We start from the raw sequence: 27,301 nt of genomic DNA on the forward strand, positions 1-27,301 counted from the left end.
TAGTTACCGCTTGCCATGATTGTAGACAATCAACCCCTGGAAATTCTCAATTAAAAGATGTGCGACTGAATTTATATTGCTGTCTTTCTGTTTGATTTAAATGCTGTTTATGCTTCAGACTGCTGACACAAAAGAGAACATTGCCCTAAAATTTGATGATGATTAATGGAGGCTATTGTTAATTATTGTTGTCTCCAGAGGAGAACTGCATGTAGTTAGTAATCTGTGACAGCTTTTTTTCTGGTGCTTGCCCAAGTGTTGCTTTTGCAACAGTTAGTAACTTTAATTTTGCTTGGCATTGTATAAATCAGACTTTCCCAGAGCGAGATCAAAGTACAGTGGTTCCACCCACTGAACACCTCCAAAAATCTGAGAACTCAGATCTGTAACAAGAGGGGGTCTTAAAATGGAGGTAAATTAACAAAATGTTGAATAGAAAAATCTGAAAACTAGGGTCTTAAAAGGGGGCTCCACTGTATCAACGGAATATTAATATAGCTTGTTCAAACAAGACAGATACTTCGTGTACACTACATTTGGGGTATGCACGTTAAAGATCCCACGATTGACAAAAGGGTCTTTCCTGGCAAAATTGTATAGGCGTAGATAAAAATGTCCACCAAAATACCCGTGTGACCTGGAATAATAGGCCGTGAAAGGTGGATGCAGCGCCTATAGGCAGTCGATCTACTGGCCGATGTGAATGCGTGATATATTGTGTAAAAAATTCCATCTCACACGGCATTAATAGGTAACATGCGCCTTGAGTCGCCTTGTGTGGTGAGATACGTGCGCAATATAAATCCTCGTAAATAAAATAAATAAATAAAAGATATGATCCCATTGAAAACTTGTGATAGATAAACGTTACTATTTTTTTTATTTTTTTATATTTGGAAAAATTCAGTATGAAAGTCATATTTAAGATTTGCTTTTTTGTGTTGCTTGACAGAGTCAGTTACACACACACAATTCAAATCAAATCAAATCAAATCAAATCAAATCAAATAAAAACTGATGACGATAGATATTTTGTGGTGCAAATAGGTTTTCAGAAAAAAGGGAAATAATGTTCGTTATGGTGCACTAACCTTTTTTAAAATTGTTTTTAAAGCATTGAAGCTTCACCTGAAATCATGCCTATTTTTTAGATTCTGTAAATGGGTTCTGAACAGAATTTTGATTTTGATGGATCTTTTAAAAAGTGGATATATATAAGTTCAGTGCAGGTGATATTGCATAATACAGTGTAGTGCATGTATAAAATCACTCATATTTTTATGTCTATGAATGAAACTTGTGTGTTCTGCAACTTTTTGCTTTTGCTTAATGTACATGATTCATTTTCTGTTTCTGTTTCAGTTCATGAAACTTGTGTGTTCTGCAACTTTTTGCTTTTGCATGTACATGATTCATTTTCTGTTTCTGTTTCAGTTCATGAAACTTGTGTGTTCTGCAACTTTTTGCTTTTGCTTTATGTACATGTCATGATTCATTTTCTGTTTCTGTTTCAGTTCATGAAACATTCAGGGTGAAATGTTTCAATTGTATTTGGCATGAATTATGATGACTTTTTGTTTGTGTTTTGTTGAGTTATGATGATCCCAAAATATGTATAACAATGTTTGGGCTGTTATTCTGTACTCTTTTGTGTACTTTATACCAAACACAAGAAAATGTCTCAATGCTACCACAGATTGTATATTTGGGTAAAACAGGGATATGCAAAATGTTTGGATTCGCAGCATTTCCTTAATTAAAATCAGTGTTTCAACTGAAGTGTTAATTCACGCAAAACGGAAGACAAAACAAAAGATGCAATCCATGGTTGAACGTAAGTGTTCACATTAAACGAAAGACAATTAGAAATAAATGAAATCCTTGTTTGAACTGAATTCATGCGTGTTTACGCCAATCAGAAGACAAAAATCTGTTTATTTTTTCTGCAGGGGCTTACATCCATGAGAGGTGGCATAGGAAAAATTTCCTGGACAATGCAAAAGTGATAGGACATTTGTCCTGAACAAAAATAAATCAATAGGACTTTTTTTCCGCAACAAAACGGTAAAAGAGTTTGACTTGACTGTTTGCTGACATTTTGTGCAAAACATCAGTTGCTTCTTTGGGTCGGCCAGCTTGAAACGAAGCCACGCTCGGGGATGGGGGAGGGGGCAACGTCTTTCTTTGGCGCCGAAGTTACTTTCTAGAGTGGCGGTGTCGTCTGGCTCTGGCTGCTCAGAGGCCAGACGGAGCTCAGTTTCAGTGGTACTAGCTGCTGATGAGGGCAGAGATTAGAAGTACAAACACTTCTGGACTTTTTCTGGCATCAATTTTCGTTACAGCTGCATATTGCTTTTTCGAAGAAAAAAACCACGAAGGGAGGCAACTGTCAACCGGCTTGGAGCATTCAGAGTTGCGACCCTTGGAAGCTCTTCCCTATAAAAAGCACATAAAGTTTCCCCAAGTTTCGTCTGCTTGGAGAGACACATCGCTTCACAAAACATCGATAAAATAGCAAATCAAACTACTGTAAATTGGAAAGTACTGACCATGTCCGGATCAAATGAAAGCATAATCGGACAATCATGACCACTTTGTGACAAAACTATAGGACATATATGTCCTCTTGCATGAATAATGTATAGGACATTTGGAAAAATTATCTGTATATGTCCGATGTGGATCTCAGAGCCCCTGTTTCTGTGTGAATGTTTCCTGGGGAAAAATACTGGCATAATGAAACTAAACATGTTCAAATCCATTTTTGGTGAAGTGTGCAGATGATAGACCTGTACTTATTACGTGTTTTAATAACAACTTGTAGTACTTTGCGGGGAAGAAAGTATATACATATACTATTGGTTTTCAATGGAACCCCCCTTTTAAGACCCCCCAATTTAAGACTTTCCTTCTAAGCTTTTTCAGATTTTCTGTTCAAATTTCATTTTCTGTACTCTCTCTGTCTCGTATTTCCTGTTTATTTTATTTAGGACTGGTTTTAGCTAGAGGCTTGCAAAGCAAGTGTGATGTGCATTGCAAACTCTATAGAGTCTGAGACAATCAAGAACAAAGTAAAGTCTATACAATAAGATGAATTAAATCAGCCCCTTTTGTCCTGTTTGTTTTAAGTTGATTTTGTGTAAATCAGTCTTTTCTTTTTTTTTCTCTCCTTTTTTTGTGTATTTGATTTTTTGAAGTAAGCTGCTATTTTCCAGTGCCTATTTATGATATTTTTTTGTTTCCTTTCTTAGTATAACTGATGGGAAACATTTATTTTTGAAAATGTTAGTAGATGCATAATCTGTCTCAGAATTGTACAAACATTACAGCTGTCCCTTTTGTCCAGAATCCTAATTTGTATTTGTAATCTGCTGTTTTTGCAACCTAATCAAGGAGTGATATTGTTGAATGTAAATTCTTGCCGGTGGATTTTCCAGATTTTGAGATTTTACAGTTTGTCTGCTGTCTATAACCTACAATAAATACACTGATTCAGTTATACAGATTTATGTGGTACATGTATTTGCAAAAGTAACTGTAGCAAAGAATCTCTTGTAACTGCAAGTTAGTACATGTATGCCATAAAATATGTCAAATGATTAAGGAGGTTGCGTTGAACATGAAATTCCATCGTTATAGCGGTGTGTAAAGGCACCTTGAAAAAAGTAAATGACACAATTCCCATGACTATTTACAATTTTACAGTGTTAACTGTGTGTGGATAAAGAGGATTGACTTTTCATTCACAAAAATGTATTAATGCACCTGGGAAAGGTTTTGACTTGTTATTAAACTAATTTGAGCTAATGGACTGGTTTGATTACATGTACTTGTGTATCGCTGTTTTCATTGCCTGCAACAACAACAACAACAACAACACCCAAAACAGAAATAACAACAAAGAAACAAGTCGTGCAAGGCGAAATTACAACATTTAGTCAAGCTGTCGAACTAACAGAATGAAACTGAACTCACTGCATTTTTACAGCAAGAGCGTATACTCGTAGCATCGTCAGGCAGTGAAATTGACAAGAAGAGCGGGGTAGTAGTTGCGCTGAGAAGGATAGCACGCTTTTCTTTATCTCTATTCTTTTTAACTTTCTGAGCGTGTTTTTAATCCAAACATATCACATCTATATGTTTTTGGAATCAGGAACCCACAAGGAATAAGATGAAATTGTTTTTAAATCGATTTCGGAAATTTTATTTCAATAATAATTTTTATATTTTTAATTTTCAGAGCTTGTTTTTAATCCGAATATAACATATTTATATGTTTTTGGAATCAGAAAATGATGAAGAATAAGATGAACGTAAATTTGGATCGTTTTAAAAACAAATTATTTTTTTTACAATTTTCAGATTTTTAATGACCAAAGTCATAAATTAATTTTTAAGCCACCAAGCTGAAATGCAATACCGAAGTCCGGCCTTCGTCGAAGATTGCTTTGCCAAAATTTCAAATCAATTTGATTGAAAAATGAGGGTGTGACAGTGCCGCCTCAACTTTTACAAAAAGCCGGATATGACATCATCAAAGGTATTTATCGAACAAAATCCAAAAAAATCCGGGGATATCATTCCCAGGAACTCTCATGTAACATTTCATAAAGATCGGTCCAGTAGTTTGGTCTGAATCGCTCTACACACACACACAGACAGACACACACACACATATACACCACGACCCTCGTCTCGATTCCCCCTCAATGTTAAAACATTTAGTCAAAACTTGACTAAATGTAAAAAAAAGAAACAGTTGCCAGCATGATGTTTGTGATACAAACTTTGATGATGCTGTGATGCATGTGCTGAGACAGCTGTTATGCCCCCATAGAAAATGTCTTATATATAGACTTCAATGACTGCTTGACAGAATTGTCTCTCTTCAGAAATCAGTTTTTGTGTTGTAGTAGTCCCCCCCCCCCCCCCCCCCCCCCATTATTTCTCTTTATCTCCTTCTTCTTATTTTGCATTTCCTTGAATTTTGTAGTCCATTGAAGAAATGTATCTGTAGGCAAGGTTTGACTACATTTGAATGGTTCTGCACCCATACTAGTAAGTTGTTCACGTTTTGCAGTGAAGTAATTCAGCAACTTCATGTACTTTACCGAGTATTCAGCCATGTTCAAATTAGTTTTCTACTTGAAATGGGCCATGGCTATTTTCACCATTTTGGTCAAAAACACATTCACTTTTAATTTTCCCTGTCTATTTACTGGCATTTTCTCCCTCCAATGAATGATGATATATGCCTCGCATGGTAATGGTTAGATATTTTGCACATGGTTTATTGAAAGCCAACAATTAATGACACTTTGTCACTCTCCCCTCTCTCTATGTCTCTCTCTCTTAATTCTTGCATTTTCATTTTGATCTTACGGTGATTGTTATGGAACAGACAAACATAACCGGAAAAATGGGAAAATTATCAACTAACATACCATTTCTGTTCTTCCTGAAAACATTATACAGGTTTATTTCTTGTTGAAATAAAGTTTTATTTTTATTTAATCATGAGTTGTGTGTGTGTGTCAGTGTGCGTGTTTTGTCTCTCTCTCTGACACTTTGTCACTCTCCCCTCTCTCTATGTCTCTCTCTCTTCTTGCAGTTTCATTTTGATCTTACGGTGATTGTTATGGAACAGACAAACATAACCGGAAAAATGGGAAAATTATCAACTAACATACCATTTCTGTTCTTCCTGAAAACATTATACAGGTTTATTTCTTGTTGAAATAAAGTTTTATTTTTATTTAATCATGTGTGTGTGTGTAAGTGTGCGTGTTTTGTCTCTCTCTCTCTTCCCTTCCCCCCCCCCCCCCTTTCTCTCTCTCTCTCTCTCTCTCTCTCTCTCTCTCTCTCTCTCTCTCTCTCTTACTCTCTCTCTCGATCTCTCTCTCCTTACCCCCGCATTTTCTCTCTGCGTATTTGCCTTAAGATTATTCAAAACATATTGAGTATTATAAACGAGTCATGTTAAATCGATACACAGCTCAATTTGCATGTGTTGGTCTTGTAGCATAGCAGACGACTTTGATACACTGGATGGGGGAGCAAGCTACGATGAGGCAATTACTGCCCTGGATACATACTTCAAGCCCCTGCAGAATGAGACTTTTGAACGCCACCAGTTCAGGCAGATGACGCAGAAGGCAGGTGAGACGACGGCGCAGTTCGTTACACGTCTGAGGCAGAAAGCTGAGAACTGCAACTTCGGTGCTGCACGCGATGCGAGCATCAGAGATCAAGTCATCGACAGATGTCCAGACAGAACACTGCAAGCGAAACTTCTGGCGAAGAGAGCTTTGACATTGGGACAGTTACTTGAAAAAGCACAAGCTCATGAGGCGGCAGTTTCACAGGTGAAGCAGATGGATGGCAGACCAAGTGAAAAAGAAACTGAACTTGTTAGTGCTGTTTCGAGACCACGACCCAGGAAACCGTTTGACCGCACTGACAGAAAGACTAAAACAGAGTCAGACAAACATGGACTGAAATGTTTTCGGTGTGGAAAAACAGGACATTTTGCAAAAGACGCGGCATGTCCCGCAAAAGGCAAAGAATGCACAAAATGCAAAAAAATGAACCATTTCGCTTCTGTGTGCAAATCAAAATCAAAGCATCTGAACAATGTGCGTGAGAGTGATGATGATGATGAGCATGCATTTGTTGTTGACAAATTCTACAATTCCACAATTAATGTTGTTGTGGGGGGTGTCAATATGTCAATGATGATAGATTCTGGGGCAAGCTGCAACATTGTTGATAGGCAAAACTGGGAACAGTTGAAGAAAAAGAAAATGAAGTTTACATGCAAGAAAGTTGACAAACCAAGAAAGCTGTATGCTTATGGGCAGGACACACCTCTGACAGTAGCAGGAACATTTCAGGCAGAAATTGTTGTTCCTGGGGTTTCAGAAATTCACACAGCTGAATTTGTTGTCATTGAAGAGAAAGGCAAAGTCCCTCTTTTGGGAAAAGAAACATCAGAAAAACTGGGTGTTTTGAGAGTGGGATTGCCAAGAGAACCTGAAACTGTCAGATCTGTGTCACTGTCAGACAAACCAGAACAGAGGTACCCAGAGTTGTACAAAGGGTTGGGTAAACTGAAGAATCAAAAGATTACACTGCATGTGAACCACAATGTAAAACCAGCTGTTCAGGCAGCTCGCCGGATTCCATTCAGCCTCCGGGAAAAGGTTGAAAAGAAAATCGCGGAGCTAGAGGAACTCGACATTATCGAGCGCGCAGAAGGTCCGACTTCATTTGCTAGCCCGATTGTAGTGGTTCCTAAACCCAACAGTGATGACATTAGGCTATGCGTAGACATGAGACAGGCCAATGAAGCGGTTGAGCGTGAACGTTTTCCTATACCGATTATCGAAGAAACACTGATCGAAATGAACGGAAGCAAAGTTTTCACAAAGCTTGATTTGAAGTGGGGGTTTCATCAGCTCGAGTTGTCTGAAGAGTCGCGTCCCGTCACAACATTCGCAACACACATCGGATTATTTCGGTACAAGCGTTTGATGTTCGGAGTGACGTCAGCGCCAGAAATCTACCAACATACTATCCAAGAGGTGATTCGCGATTGTCCGGGTGCACGGAACATGACAGATGACATCATCATACATGCAGAAACAGTCGAGGAACATGACCGGAGACTCGACAAGGTACTTCGCACACTACAAGAGAATGGCCTCACACTCAATCCAGACAAATGTGTCTATCGGATGTCCGAACTTCAGTTCATGGGGTTCCTACTCTCGGAGAAAGGGATAGGGCCAACATCCGCAAAAGTAGAAGCCGTGAAAAACGCAAAACAGCCGACTGTAGCGTCGGAAGTCAGAAGCTTCTTGGGGTTAGTGAACTTCAACGCCCGCTTCATAGAAAATTTGGCTACCAAAGCCGAACCACTGAGAAAATTGACTAGAAAGAACGCACCATTTCAGTGGAAAACAGAACAAGAAAAGGCATTTCAAACTTTGAAGGATGATTTGTCGAAAGCTGAAAACGTCGCGTACTTCGATCCGAAAGCCGAGACGCGTATTGTTGCAGACGCGAGTCCAGTCGGACTAGGTGCAGTTCTCACACAAGTTCAGAACGGTGAGAAAAGAGTGATCTACTATGCTAGCCGTAGCTTGTCGGATGTCGAACGACGTTACTCACAAACTGAGAAAGAAGCATTAGCTCTTGTATGGGCGTGCGAGCGATTTCACCAGTATGTGTACGGTATTGAGTTCACACTTGAAACCGACCACCGCCCACTGCAGTTCATCTATTCCAAACGTTCGAAACCGTCGGCGCGTATCGAGCGATGGGTGCTTCGGTTGCAGAGCTACCAATTCACGGTGGAATACAAGCCGGGCTCACAGAACATTGCCGACTCGTTGTCGCGACTCGTGAACCAAGACACTGAACGTGTTTGTGGTCGAAACGTTGCGGAAGAGTATGTGTACTTCGCTGCAAAGAAGGCCGTACCGAGGGCAATGACAGCACATGAAATTGAAGAGGCTTCAGCTGTAGATGAAGAGTTGTCTGCAGTGAGAGAGTGTATCAAATCAGGAAACTGGGAAAAATGCCCGAACGTAGCATACAAAGCGCTGAAAGATGAGTTGACCAGCCTTGGGAAACTTGTTCTACGTGGCACACGCATTGTGATTCCGAAAGCACTGAAAGAACGCGTTGTTGAAATAGCACACGAAGGACACCAAGGGGTGGAGAAAACAAAAGAAAGAATTCGAACCAAAGTGTGGTGGCCCGGTCTCGACAAAGATGTTGAAAAATGTGTACGTTCTTGTCACGAATGTCAAATTGTCGGAATGCCGTCAAAGCCGGAACCGATGGTTCGAACCACATTCCCAGATGGTCCATGGGAAGACTTGGCAGTTGACTTGCTTGGTCCGTTGCCAAGTGGAGAGTCGATTCTAGTAGTAGTAGACTACTATAGCCGGTATTTCGAGACCGCAGTTCTGAGAAGTACAAAAGCAGAAAAAATTGTGGAGTGTCTGGAAACAATGTTCACAACACATGGGCTACCATTTTCCCTGAAATCGGACAATGGTCCCCAGTTCATTTCCGCCAAATTCAAAGAATTCATGACTACACACGGAATTATGCACAGGCACACAACGCCATTGTGGCCACAGGCCAATGGTGAGATAGAACGCCAAAACCGAACATTGATGAAAGCGATCAAAATAGCACACTCCGAAGGCAAAGACTGGAGAAAAGAACTGAACACATTTCTGTTGTCATACAGAACCACACCACATCAGACTACTGGAGTTAGTCCAGCAGAACTGCTTTTCAAGCGAAAACTTCGGACAAAACTTCCAGACATTGATTCCATCGTCAAGGCCGAACTTGATGAAAACATCCGTGACCGCGACAAAATCCGGAAAGAAATAGGGAAACAGTATGCCGATGATAAGCGCCGTGCAACAGAAACAAAGATAGATGTAGGTGATGACGTGTTGCTTCAGCAGAAAAGACAGGACAAGTTGTCAACCACTTTTGAGCCGGAACCATACAAGGTGGTAGACAAAACTGGTTCTCAACTTCTTGTCGAATCACCAGCCGGTGTTCAGTACAAGAGGAACGTCGCACACACAAAAAAATATGTTCACAGCGAACAGACAAACGAACATACAGACAACGCGAACGTTCCGGACACGCAGACAAACACACAGACAAACACGCAGACACATGACCAAACAGTTTGTCCACAACTGCTCAGACAGTCCACCAGAATCAGAAAACCACCTGAGAAGTTGAAGGATTACATTGTGGGAAACATGTAATTTTGCATCATGCAAATGTTTGGAAATGCTCTTGTTAAGGTTGAACAAAATGTTGATATGTTTGAAGTTTGACAGTCATGTTCAGTATGGCTATTATGCAACAGTTTAAATGTTTAAACAAATGTATTTACAGTTCGTGGTCAAGTGGACAAGGTTTAAATTTTGAGTTTATTAACTGTTCAAATGTTTGAAGAAAGAAAGGGAATGTAGCATAGCAGACGACACGTTAGTGATGTGATTGGGGAATTGTCTCCCTTACATGTGTACTCGCCAATGCCACCTACCGGAGTGAGACAGTACGAATAAACAGGCAGTCAAAATGAACTACGAGTTCGAGTGTATTAGTATGGTTGTGCTTCGAGCAGGTTATGTCTGTCGTACCCTTGGGAGCGAGTCTACAGGTCTGTCTTCAGCCTGCATGGTTGCTTCCTGTGCAGTGAATTTTTTTTTTATAATAAATTGCAGATTAACATGGGTGTTCTTTTTAAAGACATTCAGTACACAAACATCACTCGGCACAACAAGTAGTCAGGCTGGTATGTGTGCAAGTACAAGGACGCTGTTGTGTGTTTGCTGGGCTATCACATGTAGAAAGCATAGACCGATCTTTGGTGGTTTAGGCCTACTTGATTGCTTACAGTACGCGATAAGAACGGTACCCTTAAAGGCTGACATATAGTCCTATTTAATTAGTTTAATTACTTCCAGGGCTTTTCCCAGGGGGCCCGGGTAGCTCAGGTGGTAGAGCACTGGACTTGTGATCGAAAGGTCGCTGGTTCGAATCCGGGCCGGGACGGACACGGGTCAACTTTATGTGCAGACCCAGAGACGGTATCCATCTCCCACCCCCGTGTCACCACAATGGCACGTTAAAGATCTTGGTCATTCTACCATAAGTGCAGATGGCTGATACCACCTAAACACGCATACATCAAAAGCCGTGAGGGCGTAAAAACTCGAATCGTATAAACCAATTCATGTCCAATATAGGCAATTAAGACCTGACGGACAATAAGCCCCTTAAAATTTACTTACCAGGGCTTTTTCCATCGTTGCAGGGTGTATAAATTAAGCTTCCTGCAAAGTTTTAGGTTTGAAGTCCTTACCAATTACGAGAAATAATTAATTCTTTATTGCATTGTTTAGCAACAGTTCTCCAGGACTTGGGCTATTTTTAGACCGTTGACGTCACTTCGTGACGTTTCATAAACCAAAGATGGCGTCGGAGACAGTCAAAGCGCGGTTGCGTACAATGGCAAAAAAGATAGAAGTAAACCCGTCTAAAGCTGTCAAGGCCACTAAATCTGCTGAGAAGAGAAAATGGACTCCTTGCTTCATCACCACGCAGCACCAGCGCTGGGTCGCGCTGAAAGAAAGATTGTTTTCGTCAGAGGCCCATCGCTTCAAATTGAGAACCAAGTACAAAGAGGATACTGAACTCGCCAAAGTTTTGCTGGACACGTGAGTACATAGGCCTATTAGAGAATTAGATGTACTTGTAGCTTGTCAGCTGAAGCCTGTGGCCTTATTCTTGCGAATATGTGCTGTGAGAGATCGTATATTTCCGCTTGCGCAATTTTCGGAAAACATCCACTTTCACTTTGAGACTGTTCTGTTTACATTCAACACTATCAACACCACTTTGCAATACTGAAATTATTTTTTCTGTGTTCGAAAGCTACAGCCAATCGTTATTATATCCCCTTAGGTACAGTTTTATAACATTATTGGCACATGTAAACAATATGAATTAATTAATGAACGCTACGAATATGGCAGCCTTTAAAAATAATAGGCTTGACTTTTGTACAATCTGCATCACAAAATGAGGAACATTACGTTGAGATGGTCATTTCGTTTTCAATATTATTATTTTAGACCTGATAATTATAGCGGTGGTTGGTGGTCTTGTTGTTTAAGAGGTGTTTCGGCGGGAAAGGTGGGGGACGAAATGCATATAACAGCAAGAAAATCGGGGTCGTTCGACTCGGGGTAGGGCTGGGATATGTCGGCCTATGTGTGCCCTCCCTAATCTATAATATATGATATACGACTTGTGTGTGTGTGTGTGTGTGTGTCCGCGATGCACGCCCAAGGTTCTCGATGGATCTGTTTCAAATTTGGTGGGCATATTCAGGTAGACCCCGGACACAACCTGCTCGATGAGATATTTCAACACGTGCTCTCAGCGCGCAGCGCTGAACCGATGTTGGTTTTTCTCTGGATCCATTACCAGTAACTCTTCCTTATCTTCTCCAGTGTTTTCAGCGTTTATCTCCCTTCCTTCGTGTGGCGTCAATCCATATTCCCGTTACTACGTTACTATTTTTAGAATGTCACTGCACTGTCCAGAACGCTTTCATTGCACCCGCAGCCGGGTATTCGGGTCGACTTCTTCCCGGCTTCTGTGTGTGTGTGTGTGTGTGTGTGTGTTTGTGTGTGTGTGTGGGCAACACCTGTGGATTGTAGAGTTCTGTTTGTGATGTGGTCTGGCGGCTTTGATGTGTCTGTATGTTCAGGCCTTCCTTCGAGAAGCCATAACAGTTAATCTCACTCCCGTTTGAGTGGACTTCGCCTTCAAAGGTGATTTTGGTGTTTCGGCACTCGGTTACATTTGGCGTCGTCGACAGCGATGGGACTCGACATGAAATGTTCAGGCCACTGAATCATTTTCGTGCTGTTCCCATTCCACCTGGGAGGGACCTAAGCTTGGCGGGTCCATGGTTCGGAACTTTGGGAACAAAGTTCATTCAAAGGGGCTCGAGTGTGACAGGGAGACTACCGTCGCCCTTCACAGCAGACTCTGCAGAGTTGTTCGCCTTAGAAGTTGTGGGCTTTCCTTGCATGTATCCGTAAGTTGTCCTCACTGTAAAAGTGCAAAGGTTGAATCTATTTATCGAAAAATCCTTTGTCATCTATCTCTATATATTTATATATATAGATAGATATATACGGCTTCTGTGTGTGTGTGTGTGTGTGTGTGTGTGTGTGTGTGTGTGTGTGTGTGTGTGTGTGTGTGTGTGTGTGTGTGTGTGTGTGTGTGTGTGTGGAGGCAACACCTGTGGATTGTAGAGTTCTGTTTATGATGGGGTCTGGCGGCTTTTGTCTGTCTGTTAGTGTATGTTCTGGCATTTGAGAAGAGATCATATAGGGCTTATAAATAAGCTCTAAAATTCTCAATCCCGTTTGAGAGGACTTCGCCTTCAAATGTGATTGTGGTGAACCGCCACGCTGTCTGTCTCTGTCTCGCGATTATATATTAGGCCTACTTGATTGCTTACAGTACGCGATAAGAACGGTACCCTTAAAGGCTGACATATAGTCCTATTTAATTAGTTTAATTACTTCCAGGGCTTTTCCCATCGTTATATATATATGTCGTATCCATTCTGTAGAATTTGCGCATTATGTACAATGAGCAGCATATCGTGCTCATTGTATACAATGAGCAACAAGTTTTGCTAATTGTATACAATGAGCAAAACTGTTGCCCATTGTATACAATGAGCAAGACCATAAAGTTGCACATTGTATACAATGTGCACCGAATGAGCAAGATTGTTGAATGGCGTTTTTTTGAAAGGCCGCATTTCTTCCTCAAATCTTACACCGCTGAGGCTGTGTGACAGCCGAAGAGTTCAGATGGACAATATTATGTTCCTATGCCATCCAAAGGGCAGCGAAGTGGTGGGCATTCGACTCCATCACTCCTACGTACCCACCCCCGCTCCCCCCTCCACACACACACACCAGCCCCGCTCTCTCTAACGATTTGTTTGACCTGGTTCTTTTTTTTACGCCAAGGTTATCTTATACCTCAAAGCAGTAAAAGAATCAGTTGCCCATGTTGCTCATCGCTAAGCATACAAGCAAGCAACCACACTCTTGCTAGTTATAAAATGCACTATCTGACAGACAGACAGGCAGACAGACGAACAGACCCACTCACCCATTCACTCACTTTTACCGTACCCGTTCAAAAGAGACAACAGGCTTTCAACTCTCACTTTACTCATCATTTTGACAACAGAAACGGCGGATATAAAACCCCAGGAAACGAAGATGAAACTTGGATGAAGGCAAACTCGGGACGGGCATTGCGCTATTTTGTGATCAGCATGAAGCGTAGGTACTCTTTAGCAGGTGATCACATCAGCGACCCTGGGATGCCAAGAGCTCTCTGGCACTGATGCGTCCGTCACCTGCTGACAAATATATTTTGTCCATAAAGATAATTTTTGTTTGTAGAAAGACTCAATGAATCCCAAACAGGTAGAACGCATAAGTTCTATCCAGTAAAGACTGAATGAAAAAACAAAAGAAAAAAACACAATAACTACTAAACAAACAAGTCGCATGAAGCAATATCAAAACATTTTGTCAGTCTGTCGGCCACAAACTAATTAAAGGCAAAACTGAAAACCCGGGATCAGTCATCATCGAGACTAGCAATGCTTGTCGAGCCGAAACCCGAAAACCGAGACGGGCCGAGCTGGTTTCAGCGAGACATGAAAACATAGCACCTAATTTGCACAAACCGATTTTCATAATTATGTTTGTGCACATTTTGAGAGTAAACATGAAATATTTATTTGTCATCATTTTCACGAGTTTTCAATGATAACAAGCTGGTTAACAACAACATTTTCATATGTGACAAATACAATTTAGTGAATGGGTTTGAGCTTGAATGAAACGTGGATTGTCAAACAAAAGGAATTTTAATAAAATGAGCAGAGCGCTATTTAAAGATCTGATAAACAAAGGGAAGTTAGGCATCTAAAATGCATGCGACATGTGTATGTTATCCGCATGACTCCCACTAACTCTATTACACATGTTGTATGCATTTATAGCGCTTACTTCCCTTTATATATCAGATCAGTGGATTGTTTGATATGTGGAACCATCGCAGCGATGGATTCGTGTTTCCGAGGGCAACGATTCACTCTCAGAGACACGATCAATGTTGATGATTAACGCGACGACCCATGGTCAAATTGTAACTAAGCTGTGCAATCGCAAATTGCACAATGAAAAGTCTTAAGAACACTTATTTGGAAAGGCACATGCTAAACACGTACTAAAGTCGTAAATAGGATGGCAGCTCTGTGCATTTTTAGACTCGAAGAAAAGCAGCGCAAAGGTAATGTTTGACGACATACAAGTATGACGTGATTGCTTGAACTTTTGGCGCGGATTGGGGCTCTGAATTGAATTAAAATAGATAACGTTCACAACATTGGCACCCTGTCTATTTTGTTTGTTCGTTCATGGGCTGAAACTCCCACGGCTTTTACGTGTATGACCGTTTTTACCCCGCCATTTAGGCAGCCATACGCCGCTTTCGGGGGAGCATGCTGGGTATTTTCGTGTTTCTATAACCCACCGAACTCTGACATTAAAACCCCAAAACCAACAGGATCTTTTTCGTGCGCACTTGGTCTTGTGCTTGCGTGTACACACGGTACGGGGGTGTTCGGACACCGAGGCACCCTGTCTATGATTGTGCGTACTTTTGCACTTTCAAAATGATGACAATTACGAGGTTTGGTTGCTTCTTGCCAGATCAGCATTTTTTGTTGGTCCTCGGTGAGCATATTGCTTTCTGTTACAGCGGCCTCGGTTGATAAAGATGAAAGAGAAGACAATATACTTCCGAAAATGGGCAGCTATATTTGTTAATGCTGTAAGAAGCGATTTATCAACAAAGGGCTGGGTTTTTATCGCTAATAAGTTGGTGATTGTGACATAAATATTAACAGCATAACGTACGGTATTTGTGACACTATAATTATGACAAACTATATCTTTGCGTTGATTTCACTTTAACTGTTCTCAATTTATTTACCAGGTATATTAATTCCGTCACACTGATTTGTGAATGAATGTTCCGTAGACGGCTTTACCTCGCGCGACGCATAAACAGCTGTGACAGGCTGTGACGCGGTCCTAATTCGGTGAAGTTTTTAACACAAGTACACCCTTTTCATACACAAAGTCGTTGGTATTTTGATGCACAGTTATAACTTAATACGAGGTTAGTGGATCTAAGCAATAGACGCCACGCAGAACCGTTATTTAATTTTTGCAATAAAAAAACAAGAATGGTTGGTTACGAAAATTGTATGACAAAACAAAACGTTACAAACACATCACGCTTTGTCACACACGTTCCAATAACTTACTGTTCTTGTTGGTTTTTTTTAAATTCTGAATTTTGCAACGCTAGCAGTCTATGTTTTTGGAATTTAAGTTTTTTGAACTTTCTTATTCTTTTAGTTTTTGTGCAATTAACCATTGGAGGTTAAAAAATTACCCGCAAACCTGCACGATTTTGACTCCATCTTCGATCATATCTATTTTCACACATCTTCAAAATTGATGAAACTCTTCATGCAGGTTTCCTAGCGAGTGGGGATTTACATGTTCACGCATCTTTATAAAAAGAATTGTAAAAACAAATTTGTTTTTTATTAGTGCCCGTCGTATGTGAAGATATATATAGCAAGTACTTTGATATCAATAAAACTTGTAATGACGTACGTCAAGCATATTTTTGGAAATGAAAAGATAGCTTTAAAAGGATAAGGTACCGACCGTCTTTGTCCATGTAGGTGATCACAAAGTCCGGGAGGATTTCCGGGTTGTTGACCAACACTTCCGCCATGTCCTCCACCGTGATGTCACCACTTCTGGGGGATAAAACACCCACATTCGTGTAATTACAATAACCTCTTAAGAAAGAAATGTTCACATTTTTTTTTATCTATCGTCTGATTTCTGCATCACATTTTGAGGTGCAAGCAGGGTCTCTCGGAGTTCAATCTGATTAAAGTTAACACACAAATACGCACACACATAGAACATCGCATGCACGCACGCACGCACACACTAACACAAACTTTAACACACATACATACCGGACACGGCTTGAATACCGGAAACAGAAAAAAACCACCCATATCGGTAACCGTTTAAACGTTGTAGAGACTACGTGTGGATCCCCCCCGCGGGTTAGGGGGAAGAATTTACCCGATGCTCCCCAGCATGTCGTAAGAGGCGACTAACGGATTCTGTTTCTCCTTTTACCCTTGTTTAAGTGTTTCTTGTATAGAATATAGTCAATGTTTGTAAAGATTTTAGTCAAGCAGTATGTAAGAAATGTTAAGTCCTTTGTACTGGAAACTTGCATTCTCCCAGTAAGGTAATACATTGTACTACGTTGCAAGCCCCTGGAGCAAATTTTTGATTAGTGCTTTTGTGAACAAGAAACAATTGACAAGTGGCTCTATCCCATCTCCCCCCTTTCCCCGTCGCGATATAACCTTCGTGGTTGAAAACGACGTAAAACACCAAATAAAGAAAGAAAGACTATGTGTGGAAGAGTCGAAATGACAACAGGAAGACAGAGAGGCATAGGCAGGCATGCAGGAACCACCCATAGAGAAAGCCAGCCAGCCAGACAGCCACCCCTACACCAGACACCCCCTGGGAACACACATATCATGCAGTAAAATGAACTGTAAGTCATATACCCTCTTCCGTTTAATTGCTGGATTTGCTGAAGGTTTGCAGGCGATGACACAACGACACCGTCTTCAAAGGGAGAACCCGCTCTTTTGTAGGTGAGGCGTGCGAAGTTGTAGCTTTTGAACGCACGTGTTTTGCGGATGAACGCTTGCGTCACTTCCGGTAAACAGACGAGAGTCACAATCAGGAAGAATGCCGTTGATTTCATCTGCAATTAAAATGTTGTCCCGGGGTGAGTACGGATAAGAAAAGACCCAATAACAAATAGAGCGAGTGCATGCTTACGTGCGGGTGTGCGTGCGTTTGTGGGTGTGTGTGTGTGTGTGTGTGTGAGTGTGAGTGTGAGTGAGTGAGTGAATGAAAAAGTAAGTAAAATAATACATGGACGGTCTTTGAACAGGTGTATAAAACAGTCAGCCAGTGAGTCAGTGAGTAAGTAAGTACGTAAGTACGAACGTACGCACGTAAGTAAGTAAGTAAGTAAGTAAGTAAGTAAGTAAATAAGTAAGTAAGTGGGTGGGTGATGACTGAGTGAATGAGTGATTGAAGAAGTAAATAAAATAATACATGGACGGTCTTTGAGCAACAGATGTAAAACAAAGTCACATCTCATCATGATTGTACAAGACATTTTTTTAAAATCCCGTCAAGCACTGTTCAGCTTCAGTCACACGCTCACTGTTCGTATTTCTTCATCCACTCCCATAAACCCATCCACTATACGCCCACATCCGTTACCCATCATCTTACCCCTCCGATCTACACACACACACGCAAACGCACACACACAAACGCACACACACACACACACACACGCAAACGCACACACACACACACACACACACACACACACACACACACACACACACACACACACACACACACACACACACACACACACACACACACACAGACGGTAAATCTTGAAAGAGCTCGACCTCTTCGTTTATCCTTTGTGCCACTTTTGCCCTCTCAAATGCAAATTATTCAGGAACCAAAAGTTTATCCTACAAACGTTTAAGCTAATCAAATTACAGTAGTAAGAATTTAGTCAGTACAGGACTTTGAGTCCCTAGTGAATGTTACCGAAACCTCTTTTATTTAAGCGAACGTTCGATCAGTATGTAATTCAATAGAAAATGGTAATAGTGACATTTTTCTGTACCGTTTTGCAATAACCTATGACCCAAGGAGGTTTGAAACTGACAGAACATTGATCATGGTATTTAGGGATTGGGAAAACGTTTACCGAATCGAGGCCGCTAGAATGTTGATTTTGCACTAGTCTTGGTTCTACAACTAGGTATGGTGGCGTGCTCGTATATTAACCTCGTATTCTGCCTGTCTGTCTATTATTTTTCGATTCATATGACTTTTTATGAACATAACGTTTAGGAAAAATTGGGAAATTACAACACTTGTATCATTCTGATAATCATCGGTCCACTCTCTCGCTCAGTGTCTCTCTGACAGGATGGATCATTACTACGCGGAGTAAAGGAGCTAAAAGCAGAAATCTATCAAAACAAGACAACAGAGTTATCTCCCATATGTTTTTTGCTAATGTTTCTGAAAAAAAGACGAAAGTGATTGCAGAATGGCCGATTCTTCCATCTCTCGACGGACAGATTCTCCACTGAGAGACTCAACCATTTCACCAAGCTGTTCATTTGTCCACCCAACTTTGCCTACAACCGTATAATTATGGCTGGACTCGGTCTTTTCATTGTCAAATCAAAGCAAAGTTGATTATCACGTGACACTTTTGCCATACTCAGACTGAGTTGTTTGCACAGTAAATACATCCGCGAAAGATAGCTCGCTTGAAACTGTCTTACATAACAATTCCTTTGTAGTTTAAAAATTACACAACACCATGAAAAATCATTATCCGACTGAACTATCGCGAATCTGCTTATATCAATAACACATTACGAAAAGCCCTAAATATGCCCAAAAAAATCGATTTCAGTCTCCAAAGGAAGAAAACAAAGGCATCCTGTCAGGGATAAATGAGACCCGAAGGGAAGGAACTAATTTTACTTGAGTTCAGGATGCACTTTTATGACTCGAATGCTGCCTGCCTGCCTATCCCTCCTCGTCACATATATGAGAATAAATTGTGAGCGAATGTATGCACAGTGGAACTTATAAAGAGTTCGAGAAAAAGAAAAAAACCCGTCTTTTGTAATATTGATTGTCCTTTTTTTGGGGGGGACAGATATACTGCATGCAAAATACTCTCTTCTTCGCGACATACGTATTCAGCAATAATGTCATTCATTCACTCGCCATTTGAAGGGCTTTATTTCATCTTCGTTCTCTAGATTTCTTCTGCGTTCTTTTCTCTTCTTCGTTTTTTTCTCTACATTTATCCTTGTTGTGAATAGTCAGTGATTACTTTTTTTTTTAGTGTGTTTGTTTGCTTAACGCCCAGCCGACCACGAAGGGCCATATCAGGGCGGTAGTGATTACTTTGTTTTTGATAGTAATGTAAGGCGCTTGGAACTATTGTAGGATTTGGGCCATAGAAATATGCTTTCCAGATTTATTATTTAAAGTAGCTCCGTCGTTTAGTTTCTTTTTGATATCCAAACCAACTTGTAATGAGGGCAGTAATTACTTGACACTTGTATTAAGTAACAATTATGATTATCATTATTATTATTGTGACTATCTAAGCACACAGAATCAAATATTTATCACGTACACTCGTGTTGTACGAACTTTATATATTGGTAGAATATGCCCTTAAAGGTGGTTAACATAAGCTTTCACAAACTGTGATACCTTCTTTTGTGAATACCGTTCTTTTTCTCACCAAAACTAACAAAACTACCCCTCCATGCCAGCCAATTAATTAAAGTGCCTTGAAACAGATACAAATCTCTGATCAGGCGTGTTCCACCAGACACCACAGCAAGTCAAAGCATGGGATTAAATTGAAAGAGGAGCTTTCGGTTTATCTGTACGGCATCGCTGGTGCTAGATGTCCCGAGAACGCCACAGGGACCCAACGCTGGAGTACTCTGTTGATGAGATGGCTCAACGTGGTCTAAAACTCCCTTGGATATCTATCTTTCCAGTGTAAGCACACTATAGTGTGTATATAGTGAGCAGAACATAGCAGAAAGAGAGAGGAATGAATAAATCAAAACTGTTCTGCATACAGTGGACATGGCACCTTTCAAAGCGTAAAGCATGTTAGTCTGCAGGGAGTGGCTTGCTACTCTCATACTAATCACATAAAATGCCGTCGGAACTCCTTTGTTTGTGACAGATTCTGCACGATCCCTGGTTAAAACTAGTGCGCAATTCGCCCCACACATCCCCCCTCCCATCCCCGGCACAGACACTCTTCTTTAATGCAATACGATTCGACTTTGTTCAATTTTTTTTATGTAGGATTACAAGTTTTATGAAAAATATGTACACTCTTGTAATATGTGAGTCTTAGCAGTCTCATGCAGGCTGTTGAAAGTACTTTCTTTGCTCCTAACGACACGTACAGTCGTTCCCGTGAAAACAGTTCTGCTCACCATCTCAGAGTTGTCCAGGATTTGACATGGGATAATACGCACTAGAAGCCGAAAACACGCACTAGAAATTGATGGAGGGGGTCCCGGGACGCACTAAACTTTAAAAGAGCGGGTCGTGGGACGCACTAAATGTTCTTTGTCGTGCGTACCGTAGATACTTTTTTCAGACTACAATAATCAGCTATTGTACACAGTACACTATGAGTGACCACAATGTTTTATAAGTACACCGGGACTTTTCGGATTTTGGACCCTTGGGACCTTCTAAAATTCTGCAGTGGGGGTCCATGGACCCTCTAAAATAAGAAAGTGGGGGTCCCGGGACCAAGGCGAGCGTCCGTGGGGAGCCCTGGATAAGGCCATTCCTCCGCTTAGACGCCAACAGTGTGCACCTGGCTGCTTCTTGTGCAAAGTTAGATTTTTGTTTTACGAACTAATTTTGCAGATTGACACAAGTGGCTTTCAGGGAATCAATACATACAAAACACCTCCCAGTACTTGTACATAAAGCATCCAGGTTGATGATTGTGGGTATGTGTCCAACTGGAAGTCCGGCTAGATCTGAGCTGGTGAACCCAACCGTTTTCACGGGGAGGACAGTGGTTTTAGACTATCTAAATGAACTGGGTGGCCGAGTGGTAACGCACTTGCGCTCGAAAGCGAGAGGTTGCGAGTTCGACCCTGGGTCAGGGCGTTAGCAATTTTCTCCCCCCTTTCCTAACCTAGGTGGTGGGTTCAAGTGCTAGTCTTTCGGATGAGACGAAAAACCGAGGTCCCTTCGTTGTACACTACATTGGGGTGTGCACGTTAAAGATCCCACGATTGACAAAAGGGTCTTTCCTGGCAAAATTGTATAGGCATAGATAAAAATGTCCACCAGAATACCCGTGTGACTTGGAATAATAGGCCGTGAAAAGTAGGATATGCGCCGAAATGGCTGCGATCTGCTGGCCGATGTGAATGCGTGATGTATTGTGTAAAAAAATTCCATCTCACACGGCATAAATAAATCCCTGCGCCTTGAATAATTATGTGCGCGATATAAATTGCATAAAATAAAAATAAAAATAAAAAAATCCCTGCGCTTAGAACTGTACCCACGGAATACGCGCGATATAAGCCTCATATTGATATTGATTGATTGATAATTATCATGGCAACCAGTGGTTTAGACACATGTGTCCATGTTCTAACATTGACATAACATCGCTAACAAAATAATTTCTATTTTGAACGCACAAAAAAGATCGCCCGTATTATCTACCGCGCTTCAAGACATTTAAGTCTAAAACCCATTGATCAAAAGGTCAGTGTTAAAACATTGGGAAAGCACGGTTGCAAAAGCAGGGATTGTAGCAAAAGAAAGAATAAAAACAAAAGGCTTGTTCAGTGAAATCTAGTAAAAGACATGATTAGCACAGTGTATAACTTGAAGCCTATTCATCAAACACGAACGGCAAATGAAAGAATATACACAGAGCATTCCGTTTACAGCTTATAGAAAAGCATTTCAATTCCTCAGACAAAATCAGAAAACAAGAATTATAGGTTAATGGAACGTTTATTATTATCCAAACAAAACATGACATTTACTTAAACTAGGACGTCGACCCAATGGTCTTTGAAGTAGACACACATATAGACTGTAACCGAGTGCCGTAACACTACGATCACCTCGGGAGGCGAAGTGCAATCAAACAGGATTGAAAATGTTAGGGCTAATTTCTTAGCCCTATAAAAACCACAATCCACCGGTGTTGACTTAAAGGCCAACAACTCGGGTGCAGAGTCTGCTGTGAAAGGAGCGGTAGCCTCCCCTGTCACATTAGAAGCATGGATGTAATTCGCTTTCAAGATGCCAGCGAGGTAATGATCAAGCATCAATAATGCCCAGACTGGGAATGTAAAAGGCGTGTTCTTCTTCTTCTTCGTTCGTGGGCTGAAACTCCCACGTACACTCGTGTTTTTTGCACGAGTGGAATTTTACGTGTATGACCGTTTTTTATCCCGCCATTTAGGCAGCCATACGCCGTTTTTGGAGGAAGCATGCTGGGTATTTTCGTGTTTCTATAACCCACCGAACTCTGACATGGATTACAGGATCTTTTTCGTGCGCACTTGGTCTTGTGCTTGCGTGTACACACGGGGGTGTTCGGACACCGAGGAGAGTCTGCACACAAAGTTGACTCTGAGAAATAAATCTCTCGCCGAACGTGGGGACGAACTCACGCTGACAGCGGCCAACTGGATACACATCCAGCGCGCTACCAACTGACCTACGTCCCCGCCCGAAGGCGTGTTGATAACTGAGGAGCGTGTTTGAAACGGCAAACAGAATGTAAGAGGCATTCTGATTATATTAAAGGTCCTTGTCTACATTTTTATCGCCATTTGACCATTAAAATGCAGAGTCTATTATCTACAATTATCAACAATACACCCCCTTTCGATCAGGAAAGACGAAGCCAGTGTAGCCGTTTGAAAATTCATTGTAGTATTCCAGCGTAGTACTCATAGTAGGATATCCTTATTTGGAAAATGCCAAGCGCAAAACTCCTCTCAAATCCCGTGCGTTTAAAAAAAAAAGCGTGGACAGCGCTCCAATGTCAAACTGTTGCTGCACTTGTTTGGGCGTGGCTATAAGCATAGTGACATGAATTTGACTGGTCAGTATTTTTAGGCAAAGCACATGTTCTCAGCAAACAGAAAACAAAATGTTGGAAGCGTGAGTCACGCTTCCCAAAAATAAAATCTTTTTTTACATATATTTTTTTTTCTATAACTTTTTTCCCCATGGTTCATTCATCATCTGACATAACTTTTTAGCGAAATCTAACCATAAGATTATTGAAAAAAAGCAAAAATGTAGACGACCACCTTTAAGGGTAGGTGAGATGAATGGTGATTTCTAAAACGGCATATTCAGAAGCAAATTTAACGAAAAACAGGGGACGTCTACCGTGACCGCGCTTGGTGTCTTTTAAACCGGTGTAACTTTTTAAGGCACACTTACAAAAAAAATCGACAGCCTGTGTGCTTTCCGCTTTGCACAGATGGAATTGTGCGATAAATTATTTTCGTAAAAGCCACAGTTTTGAGAAATTTTTCATATTTTGTTTTAACTCACCACAGCAAGCAGTCAGGGTGTTGATATTTGGTTTTTGTCCCATTGCAGGGATGGTCTTATCCTATGTAAAAGTCTGAGCTGGTGAGCTGAACAGTTTACACGGGAAGATGTGTGCTTATAAGAGACAGGAAGAATACGTCCCACAAATACCGGTTACTAGGACGGGGTTACAAGGCAAACCATAGTGTAATAATATACACGTAGCAAACGCTTTGTTTCTGTTACGAAAACTGTGAAATGCAATAAAAACAAACAGGACTGACCGGTCGATGATTTTCCTCCGATTTGTTCCATATAGTTAACCTAAACCTAAACTTTCGGTTAACGTAACTAGAATACACCACTGGTATTATCATCATATTAGAGGGTATAATATCAACTCAATATTTACCCCATAGAAAGGGCACATGACAAGGCACGTTACACGGAAAAGAAGGATTTAAGATGAGTAATCACAGTTTGAAAACAAGCTTACTCCAAACTGAACAGTTGACAGAATAAGAAAATACCGTCGAAAAAAGCAGAACAAAGAGTACTTAGAAGTCTGCCCCTAACTGTTGAGAGAGAGAGAAAGAAAGAAAGAAAGAAAGAAAGAAGAAAAAAACAGAAAAAAACGCCTAACACACAAACAAACAAACAAACACACACACACACACACACACACACACACACACACACACACACACACACACACACACACACACACACACACACACAAAACACTCTTACCTTCAAAAACCCAGAGAAACAGTTGTCTCTAAAATGATGCAGACGACAGACTCCGGTGATGTGGTGTTCGTCTGGTAAAGCGACATATACTGCGTCTGCGCGGCAGATATAGCTGTGGATTTCGTGAATCACTTTGACTCCCCTGAACCGTCTGACCACGTGCGGTGTTCGTAGCTTGGATATATTACTCAACTGATGACTGATGAGCGGCAGGGGTGATATTGAAGTATATCACCCCCCTAATCGCATCACCATGTCCATCTTTATCTCCATCCTAACGCCAGCCAATCCTTGCCAAGGCCCTTGACGCCCCATACGCTCCCTCCCTTACCCCTTTTAGTCTTGACGTGAATATGTACACTGACACAGTCAGACAGACAGACATATAGACAGGCAGACAGACAGACAGACAGACACACACACACACACACACACACACACACACACACACACACACACACACACACACACACACACACACACATTTGATTCTGAAATTTGGAACGTCGGCAGTAGCTCTTTGTTTCTGGATATACGTGTGTGTGTGTGTATGTGTGTATGTGTGTGTGTTGTGCGTGCGTGTGTACATGTGTGAACATTTGTGTGTGTGTGTGTGTGTGTGAGTGTGTGTGTGTGCCGGTGTGTGCCACGGTATGTGTGTGTGTGTGTGTGTGTGTGTGGTTTTGTGTGTGTTTGTGAGTACGTTCGTGTACGTGTGTGTGTGTGTGTGTGTGTGTCGTGTGCGTCTTTTCTGTCAGTGTCTGTGACCCCCCACCCCTCGCCCCCAACATATTACTCTTCATAGCTTTGTTCAATCCTTTCTCAGCGGTGATTTAAAATGGATTTTGCTGTTTCCAATTGCACCCGAGACCCGATAAGAAACGATCAATTTACGGGTGTTTGATTTGTGATAAAACAAAGCAAGATAACTATAGAAGCGAGTTATTTGAAAACAAAAGCAAAAAAAAGTAAAAGGGACAGGGTCACGTGTGGGCGTTCACTTGAAAAACTCAACCAATAAACAAATAAAATAAAACAAAAAACACGAAGAAGATTTTCGTCTAAGGTTAGCCCTTTTTGCCACAGGTCTGAACAAGACAGATAACCGGCAGAGTCCTACGGGAATGGTCTCCCGTGATGTCATGACCTTTCATTTGACTGGGGGCATTAGGGGGCACTCCCACACAGCCACCCGTGGCGGAAGTAGCACGTCATACACATGCGCAGGAACCCTTTGCGTTTAAATACATGTTCAAAAAATAAAAACAGGGTAGTGCGTTTTTTACACAGCAAACAGTTAACTTCAGGGTTTACGCTCAAACTACTCACTTTTTGTTCTCTTTGGCTATGGAATCATTGCGTTTGTTGTTGTTTAACCTCAACAGTCGTAACTAGCAAAAAATATGTTTGTTTTTTATTCCCATTCAGAGCCTTATTTACCTCAATTGGGCAATCCATCTGATGAAGGCTGTACAATTATTACGGCGTACGATACGGAAATGCACTTTATGAGGAATCTACATGTTTCTGTTTTTTGTCAGCTTACTCTCCATGTCGCAGTTTTGCCTGGTCACCGTGTATATCTTCGCGTATATACGCACGCACACACGCACACACACACACACCACGCACGCACGCACGCACACACACACAGCATGGGCAGACAGATATGAACATTTGTCTAACCACTAATTTATTTAATTCGTAACTGTGACAGCCACTGCAACCCTCTTCTACTTAATGAAGATACCATGAATATTTTAGTACACTGATTGCGTTGGATGTTCCTGGTGAGAAATTGCGTACTATGCAAAAGCTGATATAATCTTTAGGGCAGAACCCAACGCCTTAATCGACATTAAGAGGAATTACTGCAACGTCAACATCATAAACAATGAACCATGTGGACGAAAAGAATTCACGTTTAACAATTATGAAGGCAGAGTTTTTAAACATTTTATTTTGGTCTGAAGCAACTGCTTACATAATAATTTAGAGAGAGAGAGAGAGAGAGAGAGAGAGAGAGAGAGAGAGAGAGAGAGAGAGAGAGAGAGAGAGAGAGAGAGAGAGAGAGAGAGAGAGAGAGAGAGAGAGAGTGTACCAGATTTTCTTTTTTTTTTAACGAATGACGTCAACAACAAAAGAAAGAAAACAACAAGTCGCGTAAGGCGAAAAGACAACATTTAGTCAAGCTGTCGAACTCACAGAATGAAACTGAACGCAATGCAATTTTTCAGCAAGACCGTATACTCGTAGCATCGTCAGTCCACCGCTCGTGGCAAAGGCAGTGAAATTGACAAAAAGAGCGGGGTAGTAGTTGCGCTGAGAAGGATAGCACGCTTTTCTGTACCTCTCTTCGTTTTAACTTTCTGAGCGTGTTTTTAATCCAAACATATCATATCTATATGTTTTTTTGAATCAGGAACAGACAAGGAATAAGATGAAAGTGTTTTTAAGTTGATTTCGAAAATTTAATTTTGATCATAATTTTTATATTTTTAATTTTCAGAGCTTGTTTTTAATCTAAATATAACATATTTATATGTTTTTGGAATCAAAAAATGATG

The 27,301-nt window shown here is 41.0% G+C and overlaps 1 protein-coding gene across 1 annotated transcript; it reads right to left on the minus strand.

The window, feature by feature from the left end:
- Positions 1–13,797: 13,797 nt before the first annotated feature.
- LOC138956075 (uncharacterized) lies at positions 13,798–24,902 on the minus strand. The gene is made up of 4 exons (XM_070327543.1): positions 24,735–24,902; positions 17,345–17,547; positions 16,407–16,501; positions 13,798–14,008 (listed from the first exon to the last, which is right to left on the minus strand). Exons 2-4 carry the CDS (start codon positions 17,545–17,547, stop codon positions 13,959–13,961), a joined length of 348 nt encoding a protein of 115 aa, XP_070183644.1. The 5' UTR covers positions 24,735–24,902; the 3' UTR covers positions 13,798–13,958.
- Between the last annotated feature and the right edge of the window lie 2,399 nt (positions 24,903–27,301).

The sequence above is a fragment of the Littorina saxatilis genome, linkage group LG2 (genome assembly GCF_037325665.1).
Source record: "Littorina saxatilis isolate snail1 linkage group LG2, US_GU_Lsax_2.0, whole genome shotgun sequence".
In the NCBI taxonomy this organism is placed as follows: domain Eukaryota; kingdom Metazoa; phylum Mollusca; class Gastropoda; order Littorinimorpha; family Littorinidae; genus Littorina; species Littorina saxatilis.